The 18,734-nt window shown below is 43.5% G+C and overlaps 1 protein-coding gene across 17 annotated transcripts in view; it reads right to left on the minus strand.

The window, feature by feature from the left end:
* The window catches only part of APBB2 (amyloid beta precursor protein binding family B member 2), a 185,121-nt gene that overhangs the window by 5,351 nt on the left and 161,036 nt on the right, over nucleotides 1-18,734 (minus strand). For 16 of the 17 annotated variants that reach the window (XM_062575478.1, XM_062575490.1, XM_062575492.1 and 13 more), the window contains 4 exons: nucleotides 5,052-5,166; nucleotides 2,230-2,317; nucleotides 1,057-1,140; nucleotides 428-543 (listed from right to left, as the gene is read on the minus strand). In XM_062575478.1, coding sequence (XP_062431462.1) covers nucleotides 428-543; nucleotides 1,057-1,140; nucleotides 2,230-2,317; nucleotides 5,052-5,166 — 403 coding nt within the window. Of the gene's footprint in view, nucleotides 1-427; nucleotides 544-1,056; nucleotides 1,141-2,229; nucleotides 2,318-5,051; nucleotides 5,167-15,524; nucleotides 15,719-18,734 lie in introns of those variants that run through there. The other variant, XM_062575493.1, reaches the window with a different exon arrangement.

Raw genomic sequence — 18,734 nt, forward strand, 5'->3', positions numbered from 1 at the left:
AGGACCTCCGTGACAAACATATATAAAAGACACATTCTTTGAAAGATTACTCTTGGCTTCTTCAGCCAGAATAAGGTAGATACAGTTTAGAACACAGGATAGGATTGCTGCTTAGAGTTTAACCTACAATGTTTTATGTTCAGAATTCCTAAGAAGGATAACACTGAATTTGTGTAAATGCCTAACAAACACATTATTATTTCTGAGGACTTGCTTGCAAGGGAAAATAAAGCTGGAACTGACAGAAGCAGTTACAGCTTCTATGAAACAGAGATGTGTGAGAATCACAGTCCTGGAAAAAAAGAAAATGCAAAATAAGCAAATGAATTTTAGTATAAACTCATTCTTTCTACTACTGTTTATGTTTTCCTTATATTCAACATTCATATTATGTTAAACTTGTTTCAAACAAGACAGTCTGCCTTACTCTTTCATTGATAACTGTGACAGTAGCATCAGCAACATTCATGGTAACTGGCACCCAGTCTTCTTTGCTAGAGGAAGCCATCAGACTTTCGATAGCACTGTTCAGAGTATCCATTCCTAAAACAGAGGAAAATACGATAATCAAAATAAACACATGAATATAAGTAGAAACTAACAGAACTTTTATTTTCACATAGCAGCACAGAAAATGCATTTTGTACTTATTTTTAAAGCCAATTTGATGATAGAAGGAAGGTTGTGAAGTTGGTTTTCTTCATCTGTAAAAACAAAAGAGGTGCCTCTAGCTTACAAAAAATGGGACAGCATCTTGTTTAGCTGCTGCACCGTTTCAGTTCTGTAGGGCTTTCTTCATTAGTAGCAGAGTTCATATTCAGAGAAAGTATTAACAAGGAACTCTGCCTTCTTAGCAGCTCCCAAGATATATATGCTGCTTGAAAAACACATGTTCAAGTGAGAGTCCTGAATGAACGATTTCATGCCTGACCCATATGACTCAGAAACACAAGTAAAGAGTTGGCACCCTTTGGGCAACCCCCATTTACACTTCGCTAGCTGGACACTTGATGCAAGTTACATTGGCAGTCGCTTAAGAATAACAGCGTTACCTACCGACAGGCTTAGCCACGGGCAGCATGCCAAGGTACTGCACGTGGAACTTCTGTACAAGTTCTGTCTTTGGTGTTGGGAAGTCTACTGCATGGGAAAAAAATGTTTATCAGTATTCACAGCAAGGAAAATGTACTTTGATTTCATCAATAGCATGAAATAATTTACCAAGTAATTGTGCTCTGAAGGTACTCTATCGAATAAAGTAAATGTATGCTCCTTTGTCTCATGCTCGAACACTGCCAAATGATTTCTAAGGGCGTTAGAGAGAATGCTACATCATCTAGTTCTTTATCTAAACTAAAAATGAGGGCACATTGTATTGCTAACATATTAAAAAAAAATACACATGAATATGTCTATAAAACACAGAGACCTAAGCTCATTGCCTAACTGTATCAAGTTTGGAATCTCTTTTTAATATCATCCCAATTAATACCTTATACACAGACTATGAGAAATCAATACTGTTGTCTGAGCAGAAAATTACACGGGTGATGCAAGGGTAAGGGCTGAGATACTAAGCACAAACTGGTGCATCTAAAGCACACATTTTCCTGTAAAGTAGCACAAGGTATGTTTGTTTTCCTAGAATACTTCAGAATAGCAGCTGTGGAGCTATGCCTAATAAAGGCATGCAAAGGCAACTTTCTTTTACCGTGCACTAGAGTGTGCAAGATGCACAAATTGGCTAACGACACACTTGCTCCTCTTGCTTTGAAAGGAGCTAAAATTGATGTTAAAACCTGTAAGGAGCCAGGTCTCCTAAAGGTCCTGTGAATCTAACTATTTAACTGGAGTATGTTCTGCTTTTAAGGCAGATTTGGCCAATGTGTGCAGTTTCAAGTCATGAGGTATTCTGATGTTATCAGGACCATATATATGCAAGCCAGCACAACTAAGTAAGGCTATGTTTGCAAAACTCGTATTTTGACCTAAAAGAGGAAACACAAGTTGACGTAACTGAGCAGGACTGCATTAATGTGAAGTCAACCAATAAAAAAGTTTAATTCAGTGTAATAATAGACACTGTCAGATACACTAATTAAAAGATGGGATTACATGTCTGCCTGTCTACCCGATATTCTCCATTTCGGTCAAAAAAAAAAAAAAATCAGAAAGGGAATGTATCTAAAATCAGACCATCCCACAAATATTAATTGTGATACACAGTACCTTGCAGGGGAACATCAAGGGTGACATTTGCCCTGTCTTGTAATGAGTTGCAAGCCATAGCTTTAGCATTCTTCCGTTCAGCCATAATCTGGAGAAGACGGTGATAATACAGCATTTTTTCCCAAAAAAATAGTACAGTAGCAACTACAAGTATAAATTTATTCCTATTACAACCCTGATTTCTGAAACCTGAAATAAGTCAAAAAGTATATGACTAAACAGGTTATTCTTTGTAGTAACTTTAACTTTCCTCACGTTTATTCCTTATCTGCATAAGGAACTTGAGAGGCCTGCAAGCCTAGATAAAAGATTGATGAAGGAGTAAAAAACCTTTAGCTATTTTCCTCAATAGCAAAATTGCAAGGAGGATTAATATAGAGAAGTATAAATATTTAACATACAGAGAAGACTGTTCATTATTCATGAACAATTTACTGCTGCATATAATTTTTCTGTGATTTTTGTGTTTCTTTTGAAATTAAAAATCTCATGCAAATTGCAGCCTGTTCTTCCCCAAAGTGTATAACATTATCAAAAGAGGAGAAGAAAATACTTCAAAATAACCACTTTGGTTGGTTATTCCCTACAGATCTATCATTGGGAAGGGACCCAGGGAAGCCTTTCTCCAACACATACTAAGCGAGGTCTTCCAAAGCTCACATATGAAACGTTGCCACCTGCTTCCTTACACTGACGACTCTTAATTGTAATTAAACTCCACAGAGAGGACGAGTGCGCAGCAGAGCGCCTGGCATCAGAACACGTGGTCTAGAGGTGCTGCTGGCACATTTCTCCTCTGTTTTTTTAGATTTTCTGTTTCGAGAGTATCTTCTGTTGTAGGGACATACAACAGCATCTCCACCTGAGGATGGAAAATGCTGCTCGCTGGGTCTGGAAGAAGCTGTGACTCAGCCAAGAGGCCAAGCACGGCAGGTAGCACGTGCCAGGTGCTTGCTGAATCAGGACTACATCTACTGCCAAATTACAAAGGAACATTCTCTACCTGCGACACTCTCACTTTGTCACTGTTAGCTATTTTTTAAAATGCTCTGTCACTCTCTGGTCCAAAGTTAATGCCAGAGGTTTCACGCCAGTTACCCACGTGACAGCTGCCAGTGTGACGGTGCACATGGGATACCCCAGCACTTAGCTACAGCAGCAGTTACTTGATGTTGTGCTTCAAGGATAAAAACAGCCGTAGCAGGGCCTGCTTAGCACCTTCAGCAGCTCTGCTTGCTGGGTAACAGCTGTGAGAACTGAGAGGTGGAGGAGAAGGACGAGGGACTTGTGATACCAGCTCCAGGCTTCCATAGCCAGCCCCGCAGCCAGCCCCAACTTGGCCAAGCACGGCATCTCCAGCTGCCCGCCGGAGCCGAGTGGTTCCCTGCACCCTGCCACCTGCACCTTCCAGGCCCCAAGCCCTGAAGCCCCTGCCAAGCTCTGCACAGTTCCTGCACTACCTGCCTGGGGCAAACTGCTGGCCGGAGGTTTACAGTAATACGCACTGTGCAAATTCTCACACCGGTGGCATGAAGCATCACCTAGGACTTAATTCAGTAGCCAGGTATGAAACACTGCAAAACTAAAAACTTTAAATACTATACAACTGGCTACTGAGGGAGTTTGACATCACTTTCACTCACCAAGATGAAGACAAAACAAAACAAACAAATGAGCACAGGCATATAGCAGCTGAATTTTAAAACGTGAAAGTTTAATGACCAGAATTACTAAGTAGAACTCTGACTCCTGAGCAGGGACAATTTGCAGAGGGACAACTGAGATATTCAAAACCTGGATGCGATCCCGTGCAACGTGCTCTAGGTGACCCCGCTTCAGCAGGGGGCTGGACTAGATGATCTCCAGAGGTCCCTTCCAACCTCTACCCTTCTGTGACTGTGTGCAACTGATACGGTTATGCTGTCTCCACTGTCCACTTTGCCTGGGGTGCAAACTGCCAGGTGGTTTAAGGCAAACCAAAACGAGCAGCAATATTTTTAAAGTGGGGAATGCAGCCTCAAATCCACTACATCTCAATAAAGAAATCTGAAAGTAATGTCAAGTAGTTTCGTGTAAGAGCCTCTCTATAAAGCACTTCAGTCAGATTTTCTTAGTGAAGTACGTCCTGCCTTTCCACTGCAGGAAATAACCAAACAGAGGATACTCATGAACTGATCATGAAATCAAATTGCAAAATTAATAACCACTGGCAAATATGTAAGGTAAAAGGAAAAGAAATAAATAGAAGAAAAAAATAAAAAGAATGTTTCTCTCCAGTATTACAGACCAATAATACCACAAGCAGGAACAAAAATCGTTCTGTTACTTCTAACTGGAGTAGCTTAAAATACAAAACTCTTTTTTTCTCTGAAATTTTTAAGTGGGCAGCATTATTTTTTCAACTCTTTTCACATAACCTATTTGTGTAACTATTCATAACCAATTCATGTAACTACTTTCATGTTGAAGAATAGCATTCAAACACGATCTGATTTATTCATGGAGTTTAACATTACCATTTATCAAAATGGAGTGTTATTTTCCCAATTTGAACCCACAACTTCTTTATTACTAGGAAAGCATTCAAGTCTCTTTACTGACTTGTCAAATCAATACCACGTTACCATCTTCAAATTTAAATATTCATCCTGCCTTTAGTTTTGATGCCATTTGTGTCCCTTCCTTTACAAATTCTCTGAACTATTTATGGTTGCCAGGGATATAAACTAAAATAACACCTCATAAGATTGCTGATTATGTGTTTTATGCTCAGGGACCTCTCAAAAGATTAATGGACAACTGACTTGTTCAAATCCACTTGCCTTTGAGCAGATTTCGTGTAAACTTGTGGCGATGGCTTTTGCTGGTGTGTCACATCGAAACACATGACATTTCAGAATTCTTGTATCTTTGTCTCTTGCCACATAAGCAAAGTCTCTGTGCAAACAAAATGAATTAACACATTAGGAACAGCAGTATTTACAAGTCAGCAAGTCATCCTTTAATTTAACCAGCGCACGTCTCAGCTATCAGAAAATAAAACATATGCCTTGGCCTAAGCAGATCTACAAATTTAATAGACTGCATACCTGAGAAGCACGTAACTAATCTTTGATACTTAATCTATGTAATTAAAGAGCTCATTACAATTTCCTAACACTGGCAACTTATTGAACTTATAACCCATAACTCCAGCTGCAATTGTAAATACGTAGGAAAATTCACTCAAATATTTCACTGAAGACAAAGTGGGGACAGAATTGCAGATTAAGCCAGAAAAGGATACATCCAGTTCTTAAATGCTAGAAAACCTGGCAAGCAGCATACAACAGTTTAGCTAGAAAAAAAACTGTGTTTCAAAGTACTGTATAAAGTGTTTAAAATATGCAGATGGTAATTAGAGATACAGTTGTATAAGGGAGTTGTGAACCTGCTGAGCTAACGTGCACACTAATTGGCCTAGATTTCTGACCTCGTTTTTTTCAAAAGTTAAATAAAGATGCCCTACAAAAGAGATTTCTGCACCTTATTGGCCAGCCACCACAGTAGAATATAGTATCTTAACATGAGCGATGGAAAGGCAGGATTAAGTTTACCTGTTCTCAGACATTTTTAAGAGCTGATGTTCTTCTGAAAAAGTCGAAGTGTGAACATGTGCTAAGGGTTTGGTATACTCCAATTTATTTTGGGTGCATTTTTTGATCGGTTTTTGAACTGCCCCTGCTCTGAGAGCCTCGGGCCCAATAGTGCTGTTTTGCCTCATGACCCTCCTGGGACAAGGATATCCGTTAACTGGATTACAGGTGGGAGCCTGAGGCTGGTTCTGCAGCATGGAAAGGCATGCACAGATGGCAGGGACACGAACCAGGCAAAGCCAGGCTTCTCCCTGACTCAGTTATCTTGTTATCTTGTCCTATGCAAGCCTCTGTGCTCCTTGCTGTTGCACCTCTAGGTTTTCACGTCTGCTGAGCAGCTGCTGCCCAGTCCTACTTTGTGACCCTGCTGCTATTTCCAGGTTTCCGAGGGCTGTGCATCCCCTCAGAGCTGTGCGGAGTAACTAACTAGGACTGAACCAGAGAGGGGAAGCTGGAGCCCCACAGCCTATTCTGCCTGAAGTCTCTGTCCAGTGCCTTTCCCCTTTACACGTAACTAACCACCACCCAGTCCCTAACTGGTGAAGGAATAGAAGGGATATTCCATGTGGATGAAAAAACATATTGGCCCTCCCCTCCAAAACCACAGGTCAAGAAATACTTCAGTGTATAGTGAAGTCCATAAATATCCCTAGCAGGGTTTAATATAGTTTGGATTGCCAATTTCTTCATTCACTGTGGGTGCTCAGTCAGTTGAGGAATTTGTATGGGAATTATCCAGGGAATCCTAGAGACTGTGGCAGATGGACAGCTGGGCCTCCAGCCCTCAGGAATCACGGACACTGGCTGGCAGTTAAGTACCTGGATAATCTGCTGAAGCAATTCCTTAGGAAGGAGTGGCAACACTGTATTTAATGTGCTACCACTAGATTTTGTCACTGATGAGCCCCTGCAATAAAAGGGGCAGTTGTCCACAGTGTGGGCTGCTTACTGACAGGCACAGGTTGCTCCTCTGTTCAACCTCTTTGCAACCTGAAACGTGAGGAATAATATTTGAGGTGGTTTTGTGGGTGGGTGGAATCTAACAGGAGCTGAGATTTGGAAACAACCGCGTTGGGAAACACAACAACCTGAGCTGCAGCACCCAGCCTACAAAACACAGGAACCCTGGAGGGTGCTCTCCATTTCCCTGCCTCCTAATAGGAAGCCACTGGGACATGCCAGAGAAACAGGAGGCAGCCGAGGCAGCTCCTGGGCCACATGCAGGGAAATCACAAAGCAATCATCCTGGACGGTGCCGTCTAGGAAAGCAAGCGCACCGAGGTCTCCCAGCTCCAGCCTGACCACAAGCACCTTGGCCACAATCCCCAAGAGCCCTTCGGCACGCTCACCTTGATGTGAAGCTGCAGGTGCACTGAGGTGCCAAAACGGGAAACTCATTGCCCGATTCTCACTTGGAAAAAGCTGATGCTTCTCTGCACATGTGCCAAATCTCATTTTAGAGAGGCCTCCTCCTAGCTTTATATTTCAAAGGTAAAATGAAGACTTCTGGCTGGATTATGTTAGAAAGACTGCAAGGTCGCAAGGTGTACCAGGCGAAGGCACATGGTTCAACCATGGCCGATGAAAACCCAGCAACTATGGGAAAAGAGGGAAAGCAAGTGCCACATAAAAAAACCCTTGAGATTTCTGCCTTTTGAGGTCAGTTATTTAACATTAAGCGATGCCTCCGAAAGATCTGTAGACAAGGTATTTGGAAATGGTCAGGCTCACAAAAATCACACACACTGTATTCTGAGCTCTGAAGAGGACTGGTTGGTTTGAGGGCTGTAAGTGGATTTCCAGACTTCCAAAGGGTCTGTGATTTTTATTCTTCTATGCTTTTGGTTTTAACTATCATCTTTTAAATGCCTAAGTTTCAGACTTTACATTTTTGAGTCCAAATATCATCCCTTCCAAGTATTACATTTACTATAACTGCAGTATGATCACTTAACAGATATGGACTTAATACTGTAACTCAGAAAGTGCTTTTGATTAAGATTTTTCTTTCCTTTTACATGTAAGAAAAAAATTGCTGACAGTGATCACCATTACAGGGTAGCAAAGAGATTGCTGCACACACCTAATTACTGGATCAAAGCCTATTCTTTAGAGGCAGATATAACAGCTGAAACCTGTGTTCACACTAACTTAAAATAACATTGAAAGCCATCTACCTTACCATTAAATGGCTATTTATTACCATTTACGAGCATTTATCTCAAATCAATACTATTCCTTTGAGGATTTGTAAACAAGTGATTTATGAGTTCCGTTTCCAAGATGATCCCAGGAAGAGCATCTCGTGTTGTTACTGCTGAGCCTGTTCGACAGAAATCTGCGTAGCCCCAGGAGCTCTGTACAAGATCAGGTCTAGATCTGGCCATCACCTTCACAAACACAGATGAGACCTGATAGTGCTTTCTGTAATCCCTAGACCTATCCCTTCGAATGTTCTTTTATCATCAATAGAGAACAAGTTGGGACAAAGCCACCAAAGCAAGTCATCTCTGGCCTGGAAAACATAGTGTCTTGCCAGCAAAATCCAAGTTTGTAACAGCGCAAGAAATTCTGGTCCTCCCCTTGATCAGTAGCTCTGGCAACGTGCTGTCACACCATGACAGTCAGAGTAAGCTGCTGTGCTTTGCTGTGGTAAGACCGCGTCTGAGAGGGCACCTCCGCTGCCCTGCCAAGTCCTCTGATGGATATTACAGAATAGTCCCTGCAGCCACGTTAGATCTCATGATTTAATGGGCAAAGGTTTCAGGCCTAAAGGGAACTGGAAAAATAATGCTGAACGCATTTAGTAAGCATGTTACTACCTACCGAAACGCTCAAAGGACTGCAGAGATAAAAATGAGCCAAACAGTTAAAACTGCATTAAACTAAAGACTGAATTCTGTAAAGATCAAAGACAAGATTTTGATCATAAAAGAAGACAACTCATAACTATGCCCCAGCCAGCGGGAAACACCTCAGATAAGGAGTATTTTCCAAAGCGTTTTAAAGAGAGTGAGATGGACTGGAGCAGCCTGCTGAGCCCAGTTTCTCATAAATTTACTTGTCCGATCAAAGGTGCACACAGTGGAAGCCTGCTCACTGACATTTAAGGAGCAGGTGTGCTTTTCAGTACAAGACACATTTCGCTGCTCCTGGAAGTCTAATTCCAGCCAAAAGAACATGAAGTCGCCCTGCAGAGTCCATGCCGAGTAATCTCCCTGAACTCAGACTTGTGGTGAAGGCATGGAGAAGAAATCTCGTGAGTGTTATGGATGTAATATGTCCTGTATCCAGGAGGCAAGGAGATTACCTGCCACTTTAGTCCTGCCATATAAGTGCCTGTAACTCTGTTGTCCCTACGAGCGGAAGATGACAACAGTCTACACGTGATGGACCTGCTCTGCACTTGCCGAAGGGCCGATCGATACTGCCCATAAGAACGTTACTTTTAGTCAAAATGCAATGCTTCTGGCTGTATGACAGAGTTGACAGTGACCACTAGATATGTGCTACCTAACATTCTCCATCAGGGACTGCCAAGGGACAATTTTTCTTCAAGAAATATTAATGCCTCTATTGTTTGCAGCAGGTCTTTGATGTTTGGCCTGGATTCCCTGTAGCGTTTTGTAACGCCAGTGTTTGGTCCTGCAGCTGGCGTAAACATTTCTGTATGTTACAATATGCATTCATAAACCAGGCAGTATGAAGTTATAGGACCATTACGGGAGCAAATGAAACACAAGCTAGTGCATCAATCTGGACTCCTGTGCGCTAATAAAACCCTCACAGTGGTGTTTCAAACTCAGATACTCGTGTTTAACTTTAAACACCTGAAACAGCTTGTGCAAGGTTAATGGGGCTAATTGCATATGCAAATTGAGAATATGCACAAATCTTTAGATGATCAGGGCCTGCACTTGTAAATCTGTCGAGACAGAGGAGGAAATCTGAGTTCTCCAAAACCTATGGTTCTGCATCATGCACAACCCTGCCAGCACCATCTGTTTCCAAATCATCAATCAAAATTAGCAACCAAACCTCCTCTTCCCTTCTGACAGTGCACAAACGGTATTAGCGATTTCATTAATTCATCAAGTCAACTAGCTGCCAGACTCTCGCGGGCAGCCCTACAAGGCAGTGAAGCAGCACGGACCTGGAGAAGGCTGTGGCGGCTGGCAGCAGCTCGGTCCGCTGCAGGAGCCTTGCGGGCTTGCTTCAGGCATCTCCAGGCGTTGGGGAAAGTAAGCACACCTCCCCAGTCTCTTCTGGAGAAGGAGGATGCGGCTTTGGGGATCCCAAACGCTTCCAGCATTATTAACAACAACAACAACAACAAAAAAAGCGCTTGGGAAAAGTTTTATATATCCATACACATGACCACAACCCAACACTTCTTATTTGCTCAAAGCCTGCAATACCAAACAGGCCCCAAGACTTCTCTCTGAGACTGATTTCATTTCGATCCCTTCTGGGTCGCTTCTTCTGTAAACCTTCATTTACTCCAGCTCACTTGAGGCTGATTAACATTTAAGTGAGATTTATGTGCGACTAGCTCCTTGGATGATGAGGAAGTGCAGAGTGACGTGTTTGCAATAGAAATTTCTGGAAAAGGGCAAATGCCTTTTCTTACTATTCCTGTTTTTTTCACCTGGCTGGGAAAACAAGGGAAAGCAGGAAATTAAAAGCCTTTACAAAACCTATGGCTGGAAACAGAGCTAGCACGGGTTTAATGGATCTCCCACTGGATCAGGGTTGGGTTTGAACCACAGCTCCTGGTAAAATCCCCTTTGATATCAGTGGGAGAGCAGGAAGGAGTTTGGTGGGAGAATAATGTATTTCCATCTAGAAAAAAGTTGTCAGTTCTTTCAGAACACAGAGCTCAAGCTCACCACCTCTGTTGATAAAGGACTATGAAGAAGCACTACTGCCCGGTATACTGTATTTTTTAAAATCATTTTTGCATGTATTCCATCCACCAGTATCTTTCATGATATAAGAAATGGATGTTAATTAGTATTTTGGGAAAAAAAAGCCAGAATGCCAGAAACATCGGTAAGAAATTAATTCTTCTGCACAAGACGGTAAGACTGGCTCTGCTGAACAGTTAGAAATACAGTAGAAACTTCTTAATTTTGATAGAAGCCTACAGAGAGATAGTTTAAAAATGATTTAAAGAAGTGCAAAGACAAAACAAGGTGCTAAGTGGAAAGGAATTTCATTTTGATTTGCTCTTTTACCCTCTTTTAATTGGCAAATGTCTATAATAATTGACTAAAACTTAGGTAGCTGTACTATTTAACACCTGGCTAAGCATCACTTAGCTGCTCAGCCCTGGATGAATGTAATCACATTAAATGCAATTTATGCTAATGCTGTCCTGTTTGAGTAGCAGTCATGGCCATTTGCCACTACTAGGTAAAGTCCTAGGAGACATCCCAATTAAGTGCAACCTAAAGAGCAGCACATCCACCATTACCTTCTCACTGTAAACTGTTAAACTGTTACTCTTTCGAGTGTAAAACTGCATTAACCATATTTTTTCTTGCTAAAAAAACACCCTAGCCTTGAGGTCTGAAATAAGGAAATTTTTACTCTTATCAATCAAAATTAAATTGCAATGATATAAAACAACTATATTAAAATGAAATACATGCAGGAAAATGTAAATTCCTTTATAGATTTATGCATTACAAATTGCAACAAGAATCCTTGAAGCGGAAAATGACATTCTATGGGCTTGGTTAAAAATTGATTCAGATTAATCCAGAATAACCTACAGAAAATGACTGTCGATTTCTACGTCCGCCTGTGCGTGGCACACGGGCCCGGGACTGCTGGGCCCCCGAGCACGCACTGGTGCAATCCGGACACAGTTTCTACAGTCCACAACCTCCAGCCTTCACCTGGCTTTACAGCACGTAGCTCACCAGCAACGCGGGCAAGTGGGAAGAAACAAGGGGCGAGGAGCCCCCCATGCAGCTGAGCGGGGTGGGAAGCCCTCTCCTGGAGTGACACCTCCAGCAGGCCAGAGGTGCCGGCCAGCAGACACACCAACATCCACGGGAGCAGAATAAACAAGCAGCAAAGGAGAAGGACGAGGAGGGAGAGGGGGGACACGAGACATGGATGAACAGACCACCAGGAAAACCATGCTCTGATCCGGCTTCTCCACAATGCACAAATATTCTAGGATGACGAACATCAGCGACGCTGAGGTGCAGGAAACCCCACAGTAGTACGTCCGACAAAATTTCAAACAACATTTTACTGAGACTGCTGTTTTACACAGCAGAAAAGGGGATGATTTATTACTGAAATGAAGTATGGGACTCTGTCCAGTTCACTTGTCTTTTTTATTAGGCCTCTGTCAAGGAGTTTGCAAATGCAGGGAGAAAGCCCAGAAGCAAGATACCAGGTATAGATTTAAAAAACATCATTCACACAAGCTGTTTCTACATGATTTACTGAGGACTTTTCAACATCCTTCTCATAGAGACACACTCAATGAAACGATTGCATCCCCTCCGCTCCCTTGAAAGAAAATCTGCAACCACCTTCACCACCTACTCTGGAGTCAAATCCCAGAGGAGGAAGAGGAGGCAAAACAACTACTCGCACTAGCGTTGCCCTTCTTATTTTCTTACCTTTAATCACATACATTCAATTCCAACATCTATTCCACTGCCCTCAATTACTAGAGTGGAAGAATTTGGGATGGGGGATGGGGGGGGGGAGAAGGGGGAAGGAATTTTCCAAAGTTTCTGATAGTTGTGTCAATCCTACTGGCAATCCTAAAAGTGTACAACAGCCTTGCAATTTTTCTTCACTCCACCAGCTCCATCCACAGAGCTCCTGCACCTGTCTGGTCACTTCCCAGCTGCAACACAGCATGGGAGACTTGTCTACCATTACAGTAGCTCATTATTTTTTGACCCAAGTAATTAAGATGCTCTTCCCAAGCAGAAACTTTGGGAGAATTTTCTCATTTCAGTTCTCACAGAGTTTAAAAATAGGTTTGCTTGCGGTAAACCACCACTTCTGCATTTATTACATTCTCCTCCAACGGTCTGGCCCTGGCATGGTGTAGCTTGTTTTCCTAATTCAGCCATGAAGTTTGTAGTGCAAATTATCCCCTCCTGAACAGCGGAGTTGGCTTCGTTTCTTGATAACGTCACTTGCTAACTCTCAAGGAGGAGCTAGGGCTACTTTGTGCGATACTCAGAGGCTTTAATCTGGCAGCCCTGAAACACACAGCCTCCCGGTTGCTCTTTGATGTCTTATCGCTGCCCCAGTTCTGTGCGCTTCCAGAAACGGGTCTGTGAAGACCCTCGCAGTGCCGATGTGCCGCCGATACTCAGCTCAGCCCAGCGCTCCCCAGTCCGAAAGCATCTGCACCACCTGCACTCCGCTTTCTTTCGGGCAGCCGCGATCCTCGCGGGGCTGCAGAAGCCATTCCTGAAGATGCACTTTCCACCTCTCAACGCTGGCCACCGTGTCCTCGCGCAGGACGGGGACAGGACCCCCGTCAGGCTTGCCACAACTGCCTTGCTAGTCAGAGCCGTGGCTCTGAGCGTGTTGCAAATCATTTCTCCTTTTACCACCAAGGGCTACGTTCCACCCTGGCAGAGGGCCACCAGTATCAGTATATGGAGTCACGTCAAAGTGTGGCTTAACATCTGAACTCTCCAGGCCCATGAGATGTGCTAGCACAGTGACAGCAGCACAGACTGTAAGGCTAAGATTTACGGGCCGTGCTGATCTTCCTTCCCAAACTCACCTCGTGGTCGCACAGCTGAAGGACTGCTTGGACGGCTCGGGGAAAGCGGGGCAGTCTGTCACGTCTGCCAAGGTCACCGGCAAGGCTGCCCTCCGGGCTACGCTCCCGTGCAGTGCTGCCAGCGCGCCGGCAACAGCGGGCCCGGGAATGCCCGCGGGCAGCCGCCGGCGCGCGCGGCCCCGTCCCGGCGCGCCTGCCGGGGAGCCCGGAGTGCAGGGCACCACTCCTGCGGCTGCCAGCCGAGCAGAGGTGGCCTCCTGCCTGCTCCTCGGCTGCTCTGCAGGCACAACGTGCAGCAAAGGGAAAAGTGCAGCTTAGACCTCAGCTTTTTTAAAAAAATTAATTTAAGCGAGATCTTCAGGGCTAAATCCCCTGCAAATCAGCGGAGACACTCACCAGCAGAAACTCTGACCACCGACGTTTTATTGCCGCAAATTTTTCACGGCGAATGATCTTCTGTTTTTAGAGGAATGTTTGCTTAAATGCTTCCCCAGGCTTGTGAACTGTGCACGGGGAGGCAGCTGCTACTTACCCTACATAGCATCACAGAGTGATAGTCTAACTTTTCAGGCTTGCTAATCCAGCTTTTTTCATGAATGCTAAATTTACTTAAAATAGATAAAAGTGTTGTTATGCCTGTAAACCTCAGAACAGCCTCTGCAGTGCTTCCTGTAAATTTGATTTTAACAAATTAGTATTTAGATATTTTACCAACAAGTCTATCTCCCGGATCTAATTTAAAGATGTAGGCCTTTGCTTATCTAGAATATTTAAAGATTTGACAAAGATGCTCCAAGCACTACTACACACTGAAGTGAAGACGACAGCAGAAAGACCTTTGCTGAGCTCGGTTTTACGAGCCGGGCGCCCTAGCTCTCGTGTGCTCGGAGAACAAAGGAATCGCGTACAATCGCACCCCCAGAACGTGCCTGCAGCACGCTTTGGCCAGGGCTAGTCTGGGAGGATCATCACTTCTGCCACGCACAAAAATCTGCATTAGATTGCAAAGCCGTAATCACGAAGGTTCAAACATTTCCCTAGGCCGGTGCTGCCTAAAGAACTGATTAAAACCCAGCCAAGCCTGTAAACTATTCTCATTATATTCCGTGAAGCAAACGCGAGGAACTGCCTGCATCTCCGAACTATATTCTTCCCATCCGGTTCCAGTATCAAGTCCTTGCAATTTAGAAGAACAAACAAAACCTGAATCTCATCTGAGGAATACATTTCTGTCCGTAAGAGGCTTTTGAGTGGTTGCAGCCCTTGCGCTGCAGAGCACGTGACTACAATATATTACTGTGTGTGTTCCCATGAAACAGGAAGCATTGTGGAAAATCCCAAATGACTCCTTTGTCCATCAAAACAAAGAAAACATACTGGTGACAACTTTTTTTCCAACTCTGAAGACAACCACCAACCCAGCAGATTCAAGGCAAATATCAAAAGCAGCAAATAGATTTCAAAATTTCCAATTTTTGCACTAAATTTAAGTCTTGAATGCCCTGCTCCTAGCATGACGTTACTCATTTTTTTTAAATAAAGGATGGCATTTTAACGCAAGTCTCCTGCATTTAGGATTATAGAAAACATCAAACTTGAAACTCTCAACCACTAGAAGCAAATACAAAGAACTGTGGTACCACATGACTTTAAACTGTTTTAGGGAATTTAGGACCTGGAAAAAAAAACAAAACCAAAAACAATCATTTCAACATGAGCACACTATTAATAGCAAGCTGAAAACATGTGAGATTTTTTTACCTCACTGAAGTTTAGCTTTGGTACCATGATGCTCCCTCGTACAAGCAAATTGCTACAAGCATTGGTCAGTGCAAGCCAGAAAGATAAACACAGAGAATAAAGGAAAAATGAAAATGATTTACCTCTCTCTGAATCCAGGAAAGCATGAAGAAACAGAAAGAGCAAGTTAGATAGCATTCACACGGACAGAGCTCCAGTATATGATGAGGCAGGGTAACTGGAAGAAGTGCTCCACATTTAACGTCCACTGGCTGGCTGTAGCACAGCGTACCTAAGCACACTGCAACTATTTCCCCTCAGCGCTTGTTTTGGTTGAATCCTGTTGCTCTGAAGTTTGTATTTTTGGAAACATGCAATGAAGCCAACAGGCATCAGCTGAATTTAGAAAGACAGCGCAGACATATCAGCGCTGGGAGGTAATCAAGCTTAAAATACCACACACAAATACAGGAAGTAGCAAAAAAGGGCGTACAAACTGCATGGACCTTTCTTCTTCCAAAAGAAAGCTGTTTAAAGCAGACAGCGACAAAACAAACAAAAATAACTCTTCAGGCTGTGAAAACCTTCCAGAGCTTATACTGAAAGAGTTTAAAGACCAATATCAGTTTTCTGAATGTCTTTTCCAAAAGCTCCTTCCTAGAGCACTTGGGCTCCTTTGCAAGTGTCTGAAGAAATCACAGACTGGGTAGCGCCCTCATATTTCATATATCTATATCTATATATATATACATACAACACACACAAGCACACACACGTATATACGTATATATGAAAATCACTGTGTAGGTTCACTTCAGAAGCACTTTAGCACTAACGATTGCTGTGGCACCTTTCCCGACGCGCCGTGGAGCGATGCCCCGGGGAGGCTGGGACGAGGAGGGAAGGGCGGGGGGACAGGTCGGCGGCGCGGGGGCCCCAACGCGCACGGCTGCCCGCGGGCGAGAGCTGCCCTCGGCCCTGGGCTCTTGCCGGCCCGGCCGGCCAGCGTAGCTGCAATGACACTTTGTGCGACGCGCGTCACCTCTCCAGGGATAACAGCCATTAGTAAGACTAGAGTTGCTTTCTACAACTTCTTCTGCCAGTGGAACTCAGGCTGAAGAGCAATCAGCTGCCTGCTAAGTACATCTGCTTACCCAGCCACCCAACGAGTCACCGCAAACGGGCTCCACGTGCTGCGCAGCCCCGCTCTCCAAGCCCTTCCTCCTCCCGCATGCCCCAACGGCAGCTCTCTTCAGAAGCACCCCTCCTTCCCCGTGACCAGCTGAGCAAGAATCAGGTACCGCACACAGGAACGTGGGACTCCACCTCACCCTCACTTGTAACTGGCTTGGAGAAAAAAGCATCGAGGGTGAAAAAATAAACCCATTTCAAATAATAAGGGTGGGATTAAAGACAGAGAAAGCCGAAGGGAAGGGATCCAATTCCCATTAGACAACTCGCTTGAGCAAGCTTGCAAAGCTTATAGGAATTGATCTGTTGCTTAGAAATGGCTTAGTGAGTAGACCTGGAATGAACGCAGGCTTTCCAAGCCAGGTTTTAACTAACCGTACATATGGTTAGCTAATGCACCCGTCCAACATGGCAGTGCAAGTCACACCGGATGCATACGCACATAGCTAGAGGTTTAATTTCTAGATACCAACTTCGCCACTTGCTTCCCTAAATCCATGAACCTTTTTCAAAATTAACTGTGGTATATATATATAAGATTCAAAAGAACTATCGGAACAAATTTTTAAACCATATATTTAAAAGACAGGAAACACCTTTTAAATGTCATGGCCTAGAATTTAAAACTTTAGTCTTAACAAAAGCACACAGAAGTCTTCCAGCTTCTGCAATGACTCTTCCAGATGAGCTACACCTAATGCCTACGTACAAAGGCCTTTGACACATTATATTTGACACATCGTATCTCAAACTATAGAGCGCCAAATTCCATAAAGATGTCATATTCATGACTTAAAAACACAGAACACACACATGCAATATCCTTTAAATTCAAGGCTTTACACTGAAAGTAAAACATTTGTACATCTGAATATTCAAGCTTAGTTCAGTTTCCTCCTTTTTTTTATTTGCCCGGAGAAACAAATTCATTTTAGCAAGACATTTGCCCTTTCGGTACCTAGACTGTTTAGAGGGGAAAAAAAAAAACACTCAACCTCCTTAACTATCCCTAAATTAAATTAATCAAAAAAACCCCAAAGCTTGACTGATACAGATCCTAATGCAAGACCTTAAGAACTGCTGAAACACTACATGTTGCATCACTGCAGGTGCAAACACACAGAAAGAAAAAAAACATAGAAGGAAATTCAGAAATTTTAGGAAAAAAAAAGACACCTAGATTGCTGGACTTCCCTAGGGAGCAAGGAACAAGTGGAGCTTCGGCCATGTAACTCCGATTCTGCGGGGTACAGACAGATCAAGTGGGTCTGCATCCTGCTTCCACTCAGTTAACTACAGCTTCCAAATTAGTCCAGTGTCTCCTCATAAAGTGTCTTGCAGTTTAGGAATTAATTTCGCACAGGAGAGTATTTGCCTGTATTCCCCTCACATTCTGACAGCTCAAATATGGTTTAATAGCTTACCTTTAAACTGAACCAAAAAAGTCACCTAAAGTTGCAGTCCAAATGGCAGATCTTTCTGATGCCTCTAAGTGCCAGAAAAGCCCTAAGAGCAGCTGTGCAAGTTCTTCAGGATAGCAGGCTATATATGCTTTTCCAAGCTGATTGAGTTAAAAGAGGTCAAGCTAGAGCTTGCCAATAATGTGGGAAGAAGATACCTAGAAAATTGTGTCAGGGTTGTTACGCAGAATTTGAGATTCATTTCTGAGCGGAAAAAGCTAAGCCCTCGAAGGAAAAGACTACAACCTTTCAGTCTGCAGACATGTGAGAAAAGAGCACTCTTTCCAGAGACAGCCCTGAGGAGATGCTTCCTCCTTGTGAAGAAGGTTGTGAGGAAGGTGACAACCTTCTCCCCACCACTTCTGCCAGGTCCACTCATTCCAGACTATTTTCTGATTAGTATCTTCTAAGCTAGCATACTACACTGCTGCTGAGGGTGCCTGCTTCTCTGCTGACCCCCCCCCTTTACTGTGCCTTCTCTTGCCCAGCCCTGAGCGTCAGGCTAGCAGAAGACAACTTGTACCAGTCCCAGGGATGCTGTGGGAGCAAAACTGTTGCAGAGAACGGTACTACTGACAGGACACCACCTTGCAGGAGAGATCACTCACAAAACATGAAAGTGACTGACTAGAAGACAATTTCCCCTTCCTTCCTACCTCAAATCTGTCCTCCCACTCCTGGATTTTGCACATCAGAGAGATG

Source organism: Rhea pennata, chromosome 4 (genome assembly GCF_028389875.1).
Source record: "Rhea pennata isolate bPtePen1 chromosome 4, bPtePen1.pri, whole genome shotgun sequence".
NCBI classification, from domain to species: domain Eukaryota; kingdom Metazoa; phylum Chordata; class Aves; order Rheiformes; family Rheidae; genus Rhea; species Rhea pennata.